The sequence below is a fragment of the Salmo salar genome, chromosome 17 (assembly GCF_965601325.2).
Source record: "Salmo salar chromosome 17, fSalSal1, whole genome shotgun sequence".
NCBI classification, from domain to species: domain Eukaryota; kingdom Metazoa; phylum Chordata; class Actinopteri; order Salmoniformes; family Salmonidae; genus Salmo; species Salmo salar.
Window position 1 is genome coordinate 12163694 of NC_138307.1, and position 18042 is coordinate 12181735.

The following is an 18042-nucleotide window of genomic DNA, read 5'->3' on the forward strand; positions in this document are numbered from 1 at the left end:
ATGCTAAATGTGATCCCATTTAGCAGCCCATGTCATATCTGACATGTAGCCTGTAGCCTGAAACCCTTGAGGATTAGCATTCTTGCTAACCTGTGTGGAGTAAACAATGCTTTGACAGAAACAACCAAGTCACATTTACAGTAAAGTTGACAGATACAGTAGTCTCACTGTCTCCAACCAAGAGCCACAACATGTCTTCTCTTCATCCACCTTACCATACCGGAACCATTTTCACTTCATCATTGCAACTTTCCCAGTTAGAATTGACACGCTCTAGCACCCAGGAGTGTTAAATATTACATGTGCTCCGTAGTACAAGCTCCTATCTTCCTCTCTACTCCCCCCCCCCAAAAAAATCCCTTTCCTTTTACTTCATAGAGAAACATACACAAAGCACTTTTGACCAATGGCATGAATAATGCACTGTCTAATTCTAAATTAATCTCTTTTAACCAATGGCATAAATAATGCACAAATTTAATTCTAAATAAATGATTGCTACTTATTGCCAGAGCGGTGGTTTCTGGGCCACAGGCAAACAGACCTGGGCCGTGTTCATTAGGCACCAAACGGAAGAAAACAGACAAACGGGGAGGGACTACCTGAACTTGCTTTCATTTTCAGCTTGTTTTTGTTTTCCGCTGAAACGCGTTTTCCTATGGTGTGCCCTAATGAATACCACCCAGATGTGTGGAACTGCCGATAGGTCAAATCCTCCCCAAGCACACAGAGTGGTCAGATCTCCTATTGGACGTTCATAGAACGTATACAGAACCAATGCTAACCAGTGCTAACACCACGAGATTCTATCATTAACCTTTGACTTCACGCATTGCTAGACTAGATCCCTGACCAGTCCTCTGTGCACAGCACCCAGTCATACCATCTAATGGACACTACTAGTTCAACAAAGGCAGGATAAGAGAGTTATGAGGGGTATGCTATATTAAATAATATTGTGTCATATGGTGAGTCAACGGTACAATGCTTTGCCTATGGCAGCTACAAAACCAAAACTCTATAGTGTAGCCATGACTTCTACTCTTTTTGTTTTGTTTCAAGACCATTAAATCTGACGTCGCATTGGCAGTGCACAGTGATAAGCTCACAAAGAGTTACGGGCAAGGTTGTAATGAAGGACCATTGTGGGAGGCAGTGGAGCGGGTTTGGCAGTGCTATGGTTGCTGGTTCCTCGGAGGAGGCAACAGCAGTGTTGTTAGAGGGGAAAAGAGAACGAAGGAATGAAAAATTAGAAAAAAAACATTGCATTGAAGACAAGTGTTAAGGCTTATGTAACTGCGCGTTATATATAGCTCTGCATTGCAAATGTGGGAAGTTACTCTGGGAAGATTTTGCACTCCCTTACATGTGCCACTGTTTCCATGACAACCTGCTCCAATTGGCATCTCTCACACTAATTACAGACCGGCAAATTTCTTCAGGAGTGTAATGGCTCTTTCTTTTAGTTATTCCTCAAAATAAACAAATCCATTGTGATTTTATGTTTTCCATTTTGGAGGATGTACCCATAGTTTATTTTTTCAAATTCAATTTATGAGGCTGAAATGAATGTCGGGACAGACCTCGACTGAATAGAAGGGGCCTATAGGCTATTCCGTTTCTATAGTGACGGGTGACAGAGTTGACTGTTAATGACATCCACATGCCAACATCAATGGAATCCCATAATATCAGGCAAAGCACTTAGTCGCCCTCATTAGTGTTGCTTCCAACTGACGATTCACAGGACCTTGGACTTCAACGTCAACTGGATATGAACAGTTTGTTACAGGCGTTGAGATAAGAGTTCTACAGAATACTTCCAGACCGCACTAAGGTTGGCTTATCCAGAAAACACAAAGGGTTAAACCTAGGAGGCAGCTGCTGCTGAGCGAGAAGCTGACACTCCAAGATGAGGCGTTAGTAGTTTGCATAAGAGTACGAAGACGGAGCAAGCGTTGCATAATAAGAGTTCTACAGAATACTTCCAGACAACACTAAGGTTGGCTTATCCAGAAAACACAAAGGGTTAAACCTAGGAGGCAGCTGCTGCTGAGCGAGAAGCTGAAACTCCAAGATGAGGCGTTAGTTGGTTGCATAAGAGTACGAAGACGGAGCAAGCGTTGCATAATGGATCTCTATCCTATTAATGTTAATGAAGTACCAAGGCAAGGCATAGATGGATGTGAATGGGGCACTAACTACTCTAACTACCCTACCATCTCAGCAGAGAACGTGGCTAAACGACCAGAACTCAAAGGGGGTTTGTCGAAATTGGACAAACAGGTCGGGCCCCCCCTGAGTCTTGTGCCCCCTTGTCAAATGGAATGTTCCACTACTACTACACTTCCTGCTTTAAACGAGGGGCCTCATCCGGGGCTCGGCTGCTTGTGGCGATGCCAGCTGAGCTGAGCGTTTATCATCACAGTTAAAGTGCACTAATGGGAAACAGAAAGGCATGAGCGGACGGCCGCGGCGGAGCAGAACGGAAATCGATGGGCTATTCATTAGAGGAGAATTTAGGTGACAGAGCGAGTTCGAGTCCATCTCTCTCACTCTGCCCTGCTCTCTCTGGGGTGAAATATGAGAACTACAGGGCCCCAGTAGAGCTGGCACAAGGCTATATGTCTGTATACCCAGTAGAAATATAGACAGAGGCCTCAGACCAGACACAAGGTTATGTCTAGTTCTCCACCTTCAATGATTCCCATGTTGTTTGGGTGGAATTTGACACTATAATAAAACCAATCTTAAACCCATTCAGAATGACAGAGTATGAAATACTATGGGTATATTTACGATTATAAACTGGGTGGTTCGAGGCATGAATGCTGATTGGCTGACAGCCGGGTATAACAAAACATTTATTTTTACTTCTGTAATTACATTGATAACCAGTTTATAATAGCAATAAGGCACGTCGGGGGTTTGTGATATATGGCCAGTATACCATGGCTAAGGGCTGTATCCAGGCTCTACGTGTTGCGTTGTGCATAAGAACAGCCCTTGGCCATATACCACACCCCCCCGGGCCTTATTGCTTAAGTATAGCCTTTGCGTTTGGTGAAGTATGGGAGCCTATGAGGCTTAGTTGGAGAATTACAGTGGCCAAATAGGAAACTGTCTTTCGTTTGTGGCCTATTTTTCTGCCAGCAGCGAGAGAATAGCAAGGCCCTCCAAGGGCTCTCTCACCAACCTCTTTCAGTACAGTGGTTCTGCTGTCAAGAAGTTCAGCCCACTGCTTTGTGATGCCAGAGAGAGAGAAAGAGAGAGAGAGAGAGAGAGAGAGAGAGAGAGATAGCGAATGGGGCAGAGAGAGAGAAAGCAAGATGGAGAGAGAAAAACAGAGATAGACAGAGAGAGAGGAAGCAAATGGGAGAGAGAGAGAACATGTAAGATGAAGTGAGAACGAGAGAGAGAGAGTAAGCAAAGAGCATTTTTTGGCCCGGGGGCCAGTGAATAGTGGTTGCCATGGCAGCATGTTACCCACGACCCAGTTGAGCAGGGCCTGTAGCTAGCTGACTACATCCCTCCACGGCTCCTCGCTTCCCTTCCCACGCGTACACAGCAGAAGGACGTGAACTCTCCCTCGGGGTTCAGAGCAGAGGGTTCAGGAATGGGGACATGACTCTCAACCTCAACCTGAGCATGGTCTGAACGTGGTTCAAGCAAAGTGAGGCTGAACAGGTAGAGGAGAATGTGCGTGGTCCAAAAGGGGTCTGAGCACTTGTCAGCCGGTCCATATTCACTCTCTACCCCTTTCCTTTGGCACTTCAATGCAGATCTGTAAGATGGAAGCAATATATCTCCACCACTACACTGCTTATACCTATCCAGACCCTTCAGATCTGAAAACATCAAACAGGTAATGACGGTGAGGGAGCGAATTGGGACCAGCTGTGAGAGTACACTAAAGCTGTTGTGACTGCGTTTAGAGCGACAACAGACAGAGAGAACTGTGGCTGTGTGACTACACCAACATCCATTATTCATTAGCCAGGTGATTGGTTTTGGTTTTATCCCATTTGGAAAATGGGCCATCCCCAGCCAGAGGAAAAGCCACTTTAACCTTCATACGTTGATGGGTAAAAAAACTAAGGTCCTGCAAAAGGTCACATCTATTTAAAATAGCTTCTGTACTTGATACTTTTCCAAAGGATTTTCCTGCTCCAAATTATGAGTCACATTATGACACGACTAAATATTATGAGACATTATGATGAAACGTTACAGTGACACAGCTTAAAGCAAATGTACAACATATTTTTCAACTCTACATTGACTAGTTTTAGTGTCTAATAAACTCGGTTCTCTTGCCTCAGGGACTATTCCAGTTTAGAAGCTCCGTATTCATTATAGGACAGCTTCCTCTTGCATTGCATTGTGGGAAGATTCCTAACAGAGCTCTGTGGATCACCAAAGAGAGACACATCTCCTCTCTACAGCAGGAAAAAATGGCTGCTTCAATGAGGCGTTGATGAAAGAGAAACCCCATCTGTTTAAAAAGTGACAGGCTTGGGGTAGAAAACAGGTACACGACACGTGTCATGATTTGAGATGCGTAGAATTTTGGTAAATGATGACTAATACTTTCAGCATGTTCTGATATTTTAGACTACTCTGTGTTTCTCATGTAGATGTATGTTATATCCTTATTCTACAACTGCCAATCACAATAATATAGACCAAATAAATATTGTGAAATCCAACGGTTTTAACGACACATGACAGCATGTTTCGGGCTATTTCTGTCGGATATCAAAGGACGGTACAGTTAGAGGATCACATGTGAAAAGTGACCTTCATCAAACTTCTCTGCCATATCCAGAGAACCTTTCCCCCTGAACCTAATCTGGTCTACATCCTATAGCCAAGTCCTTACCCTGGTCCAGCATTAATATGAAGGACACCGGGCAACAAGGTCAGCATTTGCTCACACATAATTAAGTGTAATGAAGTGTATAGCTTTTAAATCCCCACTCAGCACTCGTCTACTACACTCCTATAATTTATACAATACTTCATCCCAGCAGTGATCCCTAAACGTGTGCACTTACTGTAGCCATCGCTCTTTAGCTGTCTGTCTCCCTGCCTGACTGCCTCCCTGCCTGCCTGCCCGTCCACCCCCATCAGCCAGTGTACTGGTATGGGAAATCTGGGATAAACCTAGCCAGCTGTGCAGGGGACTCCCATCATACACTTATGCACACAGAGAACTAGCTCTATGCAGTCAGGCGCATGTACATGACATACAGTGCACATCAAACCCAGCTAGCACATTAAGTTTCTTGGAAGTTGTGAGAATGTACATTTTTGGTTTCCCATTGATTCTGGGAACAAAGCCATACGTTTCCTGGCTGGTAAAGCTGAGAACATTCAGCCTATTCTGGGAAAATACATTTTTACATTACAGGGAGGTTGAGAACATTTTACTATAGTTACCTGAAAGTTTAATTAATTCATTTGCTTAGGCATTAATCATGCAAACACATTTATTGTTTATTGTGGCACAGCATCAGTGAGATTTGAACTTGTGATCTTCTGTTTTCTATCCATGGAATTAGTCCACTGCGCCACCAGGATGGAGCTAGCATGACGTTATTATTTTTTACTCAAAGCTGTTCATTTTAGTCTATTTAAACAGACCCCATTTCAAAGGAAACAAGCACTCATTAAGATCAGATGTGGCCAATTAGTGGGTGCGGCCAACACACCTGAAAATACTTAACAAGACAGAAGATAGAGTGAATGTTCATATTTTTTATAATATTCTTTGAACGTTACTAGCATTTTCTTGCGGTTTTTATGGAACGTTTTCCTAATGTTCTGAGAACATAGCTTTATGTATAACCATGAGGAAACCTGCAGAAAAAGTTATGCTAAAGTACAAAAAGTACCACTAAAAAAAACATTGTTTCTTAGCATTCTTGGAACAATTTGAGAAAGTTACTTTAAATAGAACCCTGAGGAAACCTGCAGGAAATGTTAGACTGAAATTCCCACCTAAGAAACATATGGTTCTCAGAACATTATGTGCTAGCTGGGTATCCTGCACCATTCCCAGAACATTATGGGAAGGTTGTATGCAAAATAACCACAGGACAACCATGCGCTCACCAAGCTCTAAGAAACATATGGTTCTCAGAATGTTATGTGATAGCTGGGGAATCACGTAAACACACACACACACACACACACAACACTGAACCATGCATGAGAGCACTAGCAGTTCTGGACAACTGTGTGATCACGCTCTCCGTAGCTGATGTGAGGAAGTCTTTTAAACAGGTTAACATTCACAAGGCCGCAGGGCCAGACATATTGGAGCAAGTGTCTCCACTGATATTTTCAACTCTGCCTGTCCCAGTCTGTTATACCCACATGTTTCAAGCAAACCACCATAGTCTCTGTGCTCAAGAACGCCAAGTTACACATGCCTCTCCCTAAGGTCAATATGCCTAGTAATTTTTGTCTTATTTCACTGTAGAGCCTCCAGCCCTGCTCACCCAGTTGTCCTCTGAATCATTCAGGTGTTCATTGTCAAACTTCAGACGGGCATGTATATGTGCTTTCTTGAGCAGGGGGACCTTGCGGGCGCTGCAGGATTTCAGTCCTTCACGGCGTAGTGTGTTACCAATTGTTTTCTTGCTGACTATGGTTCCAGCTGCCTTGAGACCATTGACAAGATCCTCCCGTGTAGTTCTGGGCTGATTCCTCACCGTTCTCATGATCATTGCAACTCCACGAGGTGAGATCTTGCATGGAGCCCCAGGCCAAGGGAGATTGACAGTTCTTTTGTGTTTCTTCCATTTGCGAATAATCGCACCAACTGTTGTCACCTTCTCACCAAGCTGCTTGGCGATGGTCTTGTAGCCCATTCCAGCCTTGTGTAGGTCTACAATCTTGTCCCTGACATCCTTGGAGAGCTCTTTGGTCTTGGCCATGGTGGAGAGTTTGGAATCTGATTGATTGATTGCTACTGTGGACAGGTGTCTTTTATACAGGTAACAAGCTGAGATTAGGAGCACTCCCTTTAAGAGTGTGCTCCTAATCTCAGCTCGTTACCTGTATAAAAGACACCTGGGAGCCAGAAATCTTTCTGATTGAGAGGGGGTCAAATACTTATTTCCCCCATTAAAATGCAAATCAATTTATAACATTTTTGACATGCGTTTTTCTGGATTTTTTTGTTGATATTCTGTCTTTCACTATTCAAATAAACCTACCATTATAATTATAGACTGATCACTTCTTTGTCAGTGGGCAAACGTACAAAATCAGCAGGGGATCAAATACTTTTTCCCCTCGCTGTAGCTCTTATGTTCCACCCCCCACACATGCGGTGACTTAAATGGTGGCTCTAGAGACAAAACCTCGCTCATCGTCACTCAATGCCTAGGCTTACCTCCACTGTACTCACATTCCTCCATACCCTTGTCTGTACATTATGCCTTGAATCTATTCTTCCGCGCCCAGAAACCTGCTCCTTTTACCTGCTCCGTACTCTTAACCGACTCCTCCTCTGTTCCTCTGGTGATGTAGAGGTTAACCCAGGCCCTGCAGCCCCCAGCATCACTCCCATTCCCCAGGTGCTCTCATTTGTTGACTTCTGTAACCGTAAAAGCCTTGGTTTCATGCATGTTAACATTATAAGCCTCCTCCCTAAGTTTGTTTTATTCACTGCTTTAGCACACTCCACCAACACGGATGTCTTAGCTGTGTCTGAATCCTGGCTTAGGAAGGCCACCAAAAAGTCCTGACATTTTCATTCCTAAATATAACATTTTCTGACAAGGTAGAACTGCCAAAGGGGGCGGAGTTGCAATCTACTGCAGAGATAGACCTGGATAGTATGGCAGAACTCTGCAGGCTGTGCCCAAACAATTCGAGCTTCTACTTTTAAAAATCACCCTTTCCAGAAACAAGTATCTCACCGTTGCCACTTGTTATAGACCCTCCTCAGCCCCCAGCTGTGCCCTGGACATCATATGTGGATTGATCGGCCCCCATCTATCTTCAGAGTTAGGTGACCTAAACTGGGGCATGCATAACACCCCGACCATCTTACATTCTAAGCTAGATGCCCTCAATCTCGCGGTCAAACGACCACCCCTCATCACTGTCAAACGCTCCCTAAAACACTTCAGCGAGCAGGCCTTTCTAATCGACCTGGCCTGGGTATCCTGGAAGGATATTGACCTCATCCCGTTAGTAGAGGATGCCTGGTTGCTCTTCAAAACTGCTTTCCTCTCCATCTTAAATAAGCATGCCCCATTCAAAAAATGTAGAACTAAGAACAGATATAGCCCTTGTTTCACCCCAGACTTGACTGCCCTTGATCAGCACAAAAACATCCTGTGGCGTTCTGCATTAGCATCGAATAGCCCCCGCGATATGCAACTTTTCAGGGAAGTCAGGAACCAATATACTCAGTTAGTTAGGAAAGCTAAGGCTAGCTTTTTCAAACAGAAATTTGCTTCCTGTATCACTAATTCCCAAAAGTTTTGGGACACTGTAAAGTCCATGGAGAATAAGAGCACCTCCTCCCAGCTGCCCACTGCACCGAGGCTAGGAAACACTGTCACCACCGATAAATCTACAATAATCGATAATTCCAATAAGCATTTTTCCACGGCTGGCCATGCTTTCCACCTGGCTACCCCTAACCCGGCCAACATCTCAGCACCCCCTGTAGCAACTTGTCCACCCCCCTTTCACACAAATCCAGACAGCTGATGTTCTGAAAGAACTGCAAAATCTAGATCCCTACAAATCAGCTGGGCTAGACAATCTGGACCCTCTCTTTCTAAAATTATCCAGCGAAATTGTTGCAACCCCTATTACTAGCCTATTCAACCTCTCTTTCGTATCATGTGAGATCCCCAAAGATTGTAAAGCTGCCGCGGTCATCCCCCTTTTCAAAGGGGGAGACACTCTAGACCCAAACTGTTATAGACCTATATCCATCCTGCCCTGCTTTTCTAAAATCTTCGAAAGCCAAGTTAATAAACAGATCACCGACCATTTTGAATCCCACTGAACCTTCTCCACTATGCAATTTGGTTTCCGAGCTGGTCATGAGTGCACCTTAGCCACGCTCAAGGTCCTAAACGATATAACCACCATCGATAAAAGACAGTACTGTGCAGCCGTCTTCATCGACCTGGCCAAGGCTTTCGACTCTGTCAATCACCGCATTCTTATCGGCAGACTCAATAGCCTTGGCTTCTCAAATGATTGCCTCGCCTGGTTTACCAACTACTTCTCTGATAGAGTTCAGTGTGTCAAATCGGAGGGCCTGTTGTCCGGACCTCTGGCAGTCTCTATGGGGGTGCCACAGGGTCCAATTCTCGGGCCGACTCTTTTCTCTGTATATATCAATGATGTCGCTCTTGCCGCTGGTGATTCTCTGATCCACCTCTACGCAGACGACACCATTCTGTATACATCTCGCCCTTCTTTCACTGTGCTAACAAACCTCCAAACGAGCTTCAATGCCATACAACACTCCTTCCGTAACCTACAACTGCTCTTAAATGCTAGTAAAACTAAGTGCATGCTCTTCAACCGATTGCTGCCCGCACCTGCCCGCTCGTCTAGCATCACTACTCTGGACGGTTCTGACCTAGAATATGTGGACAACTACAAATACCTAGGTATCTGGTTAGACTGTAAACTCTCCTTCCAGACTCACGTTAAGCATCTCCAATTCAAAATTAAATATAGAATCGGCTTCCTATTTTGCAACAAAGCATCCTACAGTCATGCCGCCAAACATACCCTTGTAAAACTGACTATCCTACCGATCCTTGACTTCGGCGATGTCATTTACAAAGCCATGCAGTGCTTTGAAAGGCTGGTCATGGCTCACATCAACACCATAATCCCAGACACCCTGGACCCACTTCAATTTGCATACCACCGCAACAGATCCACAGATGATGCAATCTCTACTGCACTCCACACTGCCCTTTCCCACTTGGACAAAAGGAACACGTATGTGAGAATGCTGTTCATTGACTACAACTCAGCGTTCAACACCATAGTGCACTCCAAGCTCATCACTAAGATAAGGACCCTGGGATTAAACACTTCCCTCTGAAATTGGATACTGGACTTTCTTACAGACCGCCCCCAGGTGGTAAGGGTAGGCAACAACACATCCGCCATGCTGAACCTCAACACAGGGGCGCCGCAGGGGTGCGTGCTTAGTCTCCTCCTGTACTCCCTGTTCACTCACGACTGCGTGGCCGGACACGACTCAAATACCATCATTAAATTTGCAGATGACATGATGGTGGTAGGCCTGACCCCCAAGGACAATTAGACAGCCGACAGGGAGGAGGTCAGAAACCTGGCAGTGTGGTACCAGTACAACAACCTTTCCCTCAACGTCAGCAAGCCAAAAGGAGCTAATTGTGGACTACAGGAAATGGAGAGCCGAGCACACAAGCCTACATGTACATACGGTATTACCTCAATCAAGTTTTAATGTCACATGCACAAGTACAGTGAAATGCCTTTCTTGCTAATTTAATCAATCACCCCAACTTCCTCGTTCCCCAGTACACTGACTATGTACCGATACTCCTTGTATATAGCCTGTATACAGTATAGAGTTGTGTTACTATTTTATTTTTATATCTATTACTTTTTAACTGCATTGTGGGGAAAGGGCTCGTAAGTAAGCACTTTACGGTAAAGTCTACACTTGTTGTATTCCGCGCATGTGACAAATAACATTAGATTAAAAAATAAAATCATTAACACTGAGCAAATGACCCTCGAACCCATGCAAGCATAGTATCATTCCTATGGTGAACCCAGAGGGGTGAGAGTGTGGTCTACCCTTGTCCCTCAATCCTCAAGGTAAAGATTACGGTCCTCAGCTCTGAGACATTACATGAATGTACGGTTCAGAGGGCTCCGTGCATTGTTTGCCGCTGTGTCGCATTAATTCACCAAAATGTAAGTCTGAGCCTCCAGCCAAAGGGTCTGGTAGAGTCTGAATCTGGGTGGCAATGGGATGGCAGTGGGCTTATGTAACAGACTTAGCTAATGCCCTTTCCCACGCCCCTGTCATGTGATTATGGCCATTCACATGGTCAAACAAAGCATTTCCATTTTCACCAATGTCCTCCTCAGGTCAGAGTGAGTGGAGGGAGGTTTTCATACCTCACTGGTAAGGATGGACACTGGCCCAATGTGAAGTCCAGTCCATTTCTTACAGATGCCAATGGAATCAACGATGGACTCCACAGCAGAGATAGGACCACCATTCTTAGTGGTGGTTATTTCCACATGATGTTATATTGAGAATACAGATACAAGAGACAGATACAAGTGAGCCAGAGTCTAAAGAGAATGGTTTTACTAACAATTTGGGAATAACACATAGTATCATGCAGCCAATTTCCATAGAATAGATTTCCATTCAATGTTCCCACTAATACACCATAGTCCCCTTTGTCTTTCGCTCCATTTCCCTCTCTTTGTAGTCGCTGGGCAAAATCACATTGGCTGTCTCTCCTTATGATCCTGGATGTATTGATGTCATCGTTAACGATTTTTATTTTATTTATTTCACCTTTATTTAACCAGGTAGGCTAGTTGAGTTCTCATTTGCAACTGCGACCTGGCCAAGATAAAGCTTAGCAATTCGACACATACAACAACACAGAGTTACACATGGAATAAACAAAACAGAGTTACACATGGAATAAACAAAACAGAGGTCGACTGATTAATCGGAATGGCCGATTAATTAGGGCCGATTTCAAGTTTTCATAACAATTGGTATTTTTGGACACCGATTTGCCGATTTAAAAAAAAAAAAAAAATTACATTTATTTTTTATTTAACTAGGCAAGTCAGTTAAGAACACATTCTTATTTTCAATGACGGCCTAGGAACGGTGGGTTAACTGCCTTGTTCAGGGGCAGAACGACAGATTTTTACCTTGTCAGCTCAGGGATTCGTTTTTGCAACCTTCCGGTTACTAGTCCAACGCTCTAACCACCTGCCTTACATTGCACTCCACGAGGAGCCTGCGTGGCAGGCTGACTACCTGTTACGCGAGGGCAGCAAGAAGCCAAGGTAAGTTGCTAGCTAGCATTAAACTTATCTTATAAAAAATAATAAATCTTAACATAATCACTAGTTAACTACACATGGTTGATGATATTACTAGTTTATCTAGCGTGTCCTGCGTTGCATATAATCGATGCGGTGCCTGTTAATTTCTCATTGAATCACAGCCTACTTCGACAACCGGGTGATGATTTAACAAGCGCATTTGCGAAAAAAGCACTGTCGTTGCACCAATGTACGTAACCATAAACATCAATGCCTTTCTTTAAAATCAATACACAACTATATATTTTTAAACCTGCATATTTAGTTAATATTGCCTGCTAACATGAATTTCTTATAACTAGGGAAATTGTGTCACTTCTCTTGCATTCCGTGCAAGCAGTTAGGGTATATGCAGCAGTTTGGGCCGCCTGGCTCATTGCGAACTGTGTGAAGTCCATTTATTCCTAACAAAGGCTGCAATTAATTTGCCAGAATTTTACATAATTATGACATAACATTGAAGGTTGTACAATGTAACAGCAATATTTAGACTTAGGGATGCCATCCGTTTGATAAAATACGGAACGGTTCCATATTTCACTGAAAGAATAAACGTTTTGTTTTCGAAATGATAGTTTCCGGATTCGACCATTTTAATGACCAAAGGCTCGTATTTCTGTGTGTTATTATGTTATAATTAAGTCTATGATTTGATAGAGCAGTCTGACTGAGTGATGGTAGGCACCAGCAGGCTCGTAAGCATTCATTCAAACAGCACATTCGTGCGTTTGCCAGCAGCTCTTCGCAATGCTTCAAGCATTGTGCAGTTTATGACTTCAAGCCTATCAACTCCCGAGATTAGGCTGGTGTAACCGATGTGAAATGGCTAGCTAGTAAGTGGGGTGCGCGCTAATAGCGTTTCAAAAGTCACTCGCTCTGAGACTTGGAGTAGTTGTTCCCCTTGCTCTGCATGGGTAACGCTGCTTCGAGGGTGGCTGTTGTCAATGTGTTCCTGGTTCAAGCCCAGGTAGGAGCGAGGAGAGGGACGGAAGCTATACTGTTACACTGGCAATACTAAGAACATCCAATAGTCAAAGGTATATGAAATACAAATCGTATAGAGAGAAATAGTCCTATAATTCCTATAATAACTACAACCTAAAACTTCTTACCTGGGAATATTGAAGACTCATGTTAAAAGGAACCACCAGCTTTCATATGTTCTCATGTTCTGAGCAAGGAACTTAAATGTTAGCTTTTTTTACTTCTCCAACACTTTGTTTTGCATTATTTAAACCAAATTGAACATGTTTCATTTTTTATTTCAGGCTAAATTGATTTTATTGATGTATTATATTAAGTTAAAATAAGTGTTCATTCAGTATTATTGTAATTGTCATTATTACAAATAAAAAAAAAATACAAAAATAAAAATCAGCAAAAAATTAAAATGAAAAAATTATTTCAACAAAATAAATAAACAAAAAATAAAAAATAACGTTTTATTTTAAATCGGGCGATAAATTGGTATCAGCTTTTTTTTGGTCCTCCAATAATCGGTATCGGCATTGAAAAATCATAATTAGTCGACCACTACAAAACATAGTCAATAATACAGTAGAACAAAAGAAAACAAAAAGTCTATATACAGTGAGTGGAAATGAGGTAAGTTAAGGCAATAAATAGGCCATGGTGGCAAAGTAATTACAATATAGCAATTAAACACTGGAATGGTAGATGTGCAGAAGATGAATGTCCAAGTAGAGATACTGGGGTGCAAAGGAGCAAGATAAATAAATAAATAAATAACAGTATGGGGATGAGGTAGGTAGATAGATGGGCTGTTTACAGATGGGCTATGTACAGGTGCAGTGATCTGTGAGCTGCTCTGACAGCTGGTGCTTAAAGCTAGTGAGGGAGATATGAGTCTCCAGCTTCAGAAATTTTTGCAGTTCATTCCAGTCATTGGCAGCAGAGAACTGGAAGGAAAGACGTCCAAAGGAGGAATTGGGGGTGACCAGTGAGATATACGTGCTGGAGCGCGTGCTACGAGTGGGTGCTGCTATGGTGACCAGTGAGCTGAGATATGGCGGGGCTTTACCTAGCAGAGACTTGTAGATAACCTGTAGCCAGTGGGTTTGGCGACGAGTATGAAGCGAGGGCCAACCAACGAGGGCGTACAGGTCGCAATAGTGGGTAGTGTATGGGGCTTTGGTGACAAAACGGATGGCGCTGTGATAGACTGCATCCAGTTTGTTGAGTAGAGTGTTGAAGGCTATTTTATAGATGACGATGACGAGAGTTAATGGGGTTTATGGGATGTGAGTGGAGCGAGCAGATTGGGCATCAGTAGGCGATGGAAGAGGGCCAGGGAGACTGGCATTGCATAGGAACAATGCATGCTGCGCCAACCTGTCACTCAGTGCTATTCATATACCCACATACAGAGCATACTGTACACAAAATGAACACACAGCATAAACATACTAACATGCACACAGACACATACAAAGGACTAAAACATACATAATTTAATTCACACAGACTAAGGAGCTGCATGTGGATACACTCCCACTAAAATACACATTTTATGCATGCATGAACGCACATACACACACACACACACACACACACACCCCAGGTGGAGGCTGACAGCGTGTGTGTGTGTCAGAGAGAGCAAGAGAGAAACGGTTGAAGGGCTTGGCGATTAATTAAGATAGTGGAGATGAGAGAGAGATGACAGTGTGAGGGTGACGGAGGGATGTAGCAAGCTGAATGAAAGAGCAACAGGAGATGAAAGAGAGGACGACAGAGAGAGAAGTTAGGAGAGACTGGGTAGAATAAATGAACAGAGAAAAAGATAGAAAGGGGGAGAGGGAGAGAGAGAAAAAAAAACATATAGCCAGCAGCATGAAAATCCTGCCAAGTGAAAGCATCACTCATAGGAGAACCCTTTTTGGTTCCAGATAACACCTTTTTTTCTTGAGAGACCTGCCGATGACAACCGTGATACGAGAGATACCAAGCTAACACGCGAAGAGCTAGGAAACCTGCTCACCCCTCCCTCACCTCTTCTCACTCCCACCTCCCCCCACTTCCATCAAACAACTGGCCTCCCGAAGTGGTAGGGACCTTTATATACACAGGGCCTCAGCTGGACCTTTCCGGACCCTTCTGTGAGCTGAATGACTGTGTGGGTGAGTGTTTGTCTTGAACATGCCCTTATAGCACCTCCTTGGCTACATGTGTTGTCATGGAGATGGCAGAACGCCAGCCTAGCCACTCTGTGACATCGCGCCCCGCTCATGCCGATAGAGGCCGAGTCTCATCAAGAAAACAAAGGCACCTAAGAAGTTCTCCATTGATAATCTTAATGATACTCATAATCAACATTGGTCACAATATTTCACATAGGCCCACTCTCATCACCATTGAATGTGTCTCAATCAGTACGTTTACATGCATAGTAATAATTGTATATTAAACTGATTATGGAAGTAGGCAGATTATGCAATAGTCATTCAAACACCTTCCTCTGCTTATCTTAATTGGGGTAAGGTCAAAATCGAAGTAAGCATATGGCGATTAAAACACCTGGTTTTCTGAGCAATTTTGCTAATTATTAGGACATGTAAACAACTTAAAATCGGCGTTCCAGCTGTGTATTTGATCTGTGCATGTGCTAGCATCAGCCGAGCGAGCCTCTCTCCTTAGCGCGAGTGATGCGAGTTCGGGACAACAGTGTACGCATCTTATAGTATGCTGAACAAAAATATAAATTGCAACGTTCAACAATTTCAAAGATTTTACTGAGTTACAGTTCATAGAAGGAAATCAGTCAAATGAAATAAATGAATTCATCTATGGATTTCACATGACTGGGCAGGGGTGCAGCCAGGGGTGGGCATAGGCCCACCCATTTGGGAGCCAGGCTCACCTACTGGAGAGCTAGGCCCAGCCAATCAGATTGAGTTTTTCCCCCACAAAAGGGCTTTATTACAGACAGAAATAGTTCTCAGCACCAACCCCCCTCCCCCTCTCAGACGACCCAGATGAAGAAGCCGGATGTGGAGGTCCTGGGCTGGCGTTGTTACGTGGTCTGCAGTTGTGAGCCCGATTGGACGTATTGCCAAATTCTCTAAAATGGTGTTGGAGGTGGCTTATGGTAGAGAAATGAACATTACATTCTCGGGCAACCGCTCTGGTGGACATTCCTGCAATCAGCCTGCCGATTGCACGCTACCTCAAAACATGAGACATCGGTGGCATTGTGTTGTGTGACAAAACTGCACATTTTAGAGTGGCCTTTTATTGTCCCCAGCACAAGGTACACCTGTGTAACGATCATGCTGTTTAATCAGCTTCTTGATATGCCACACCTGTCAGGGGGATGGATTATCTTGGTAAAGGAGAAATGCTCACTAATAGGGATGCAAACAAATTTGTGCATGTGGAACATTTCTGGGCAGTGGTAGAACGTTTATTTTGATTGGCGATGTTCTGCATTTATCAAAGTCCCATCAGGTAGTCTGGTTTCAGATGTATCCATGTAAACAGGATTATTAGGGAAATTGTTCTTCTTCCAAAGCATTTAAACGTTTTAATCAAACTATTATATTAATCTGACTTTCCTGTAACAGCACTCAATGTAACCAGGGAATTTCACACACACCCCTTACGGTGCTACATTCCAATGGCATTTTGTACACTCGCATTAACATCTGCTAACCATGTGTATGTGACCAATATAATTTGATTTGATAGCATCCACTTATCCTGCTGTTGGATACATTGCATTGAGAATCTTTACACAGAGGTTCAGTACAGTAGAGGGATTAGCACAAAGGAGCATAGCGCTGCGTGTGCTCTGCCTGCGTTAAGCTTGAACGGTAGTGAGAAAATGTCCTACGACTCATATATTAAACAGAACCCATCAGCGCTCCACTGTTACGCCCCATCACCGTGGTGATGATGATGTAATCCCTCACGGTTGTGATCTGAAGATGTGGACGGCAACGCAGCGGAGAGTTACGTAAGAGAGAACATACTACCCCTGCCCCCTCCCTCCTTTCCTGGGTGATACAGGGAGAATACGAGGTTTATGCCTGGCTAAGTCAGTCTGACATCATAGAGAGAAAGAGAAGAAGAGAGGGAGGGAGAGAGAGACGGAGGTGAACTGACCGAGCGGCAAATGGTGGCAGAGAGTGAGCGGAAGAGGAGGGAATAGGAAAGGCCAAAGGAGAGAGAGAATAACTAACTATCCTATATTATACAAAAGGGTCAGAGAGGAGTCCCTGTACTGAGGCGCCACAGGTCCAGATAGTAGGGATATAGACTATAATCATTTGAAGTCTCGCTCTCTCACACAGCCTCTACTATATTGGAGTACAATGTAGCCCAACTGAAACTCCACCTAGCCTCCTCAAGGGGTTTGGCAGAAATACATGGAGGGATGCCAATTGGGTGTTCGAAATCACAGCCAATGTGTGTGGTTGAGTTTGCCTTCAGCCTGAAAGGTGGGCGTGACAGATGTCAGCAGAGACGTTTTATAGGCTACATTGCAAGGGGCTGGGGTGTCAGGTCACATCTTTGATCAGATTACATAATGAATTGTGACGGATGCCTCAACTGAGGTGTTAGGCCTACGAGAACGCTTCGGTTAGATACCTCAAGGCTCCCTGGTTTCCTGAATCTCCAGCTGTTACTGTGCAACTGATGTTGTTGGATCCCCAATGGAGGCGAGGCACTTGGCACATACAAGACACAAAGCTTCTTACATGACATGGCAGAGCTTCAACTGCTTGCCCTAGTCACTATAAATCTCTTCCATTTTTTAGATGCTGAGGATTATGGTGGAATGTTGACAGCTGTAGAATATACTCCAGTTGTAGATCGTGAAAACATTGCCAGCCACACGGGCCCCTTCCCTCACCGTGAATGCCATCCACATCCATACCCCTGACCAAA

At 43.9% G+C, this 18042-nt stretch overlaps 1 protein-coding gene across 4 annotated transcripts in view; it reads right to left on the reverse strand.

Moving 5' to 3' along the window:
- Positions 1-18042, reverse strand: part of LOC106575289 (neuronal membrane glycoprotein M6-b) — a 35225-nt gene that overhangs the window by 7587 nt on the left and 9596 nt on the right. The window contains exon 1 of one of the 4 annotated variants that reach the window (XM_045698899.2): positions 169-255. The exons of the other annotated variants lie outside the window; for them this stretch is intronic. Coding sequence (XP_045554855.1) covers positions 169-193 — 25 coding nt within the window. The 5' untranslated portion in view covers positions 194-255. Of the gene's footprint in view, positions 1-168; positions 256-18042 lie in introns of those variants that run through there. 4 annotated transcript variants of the gene reach the window in all.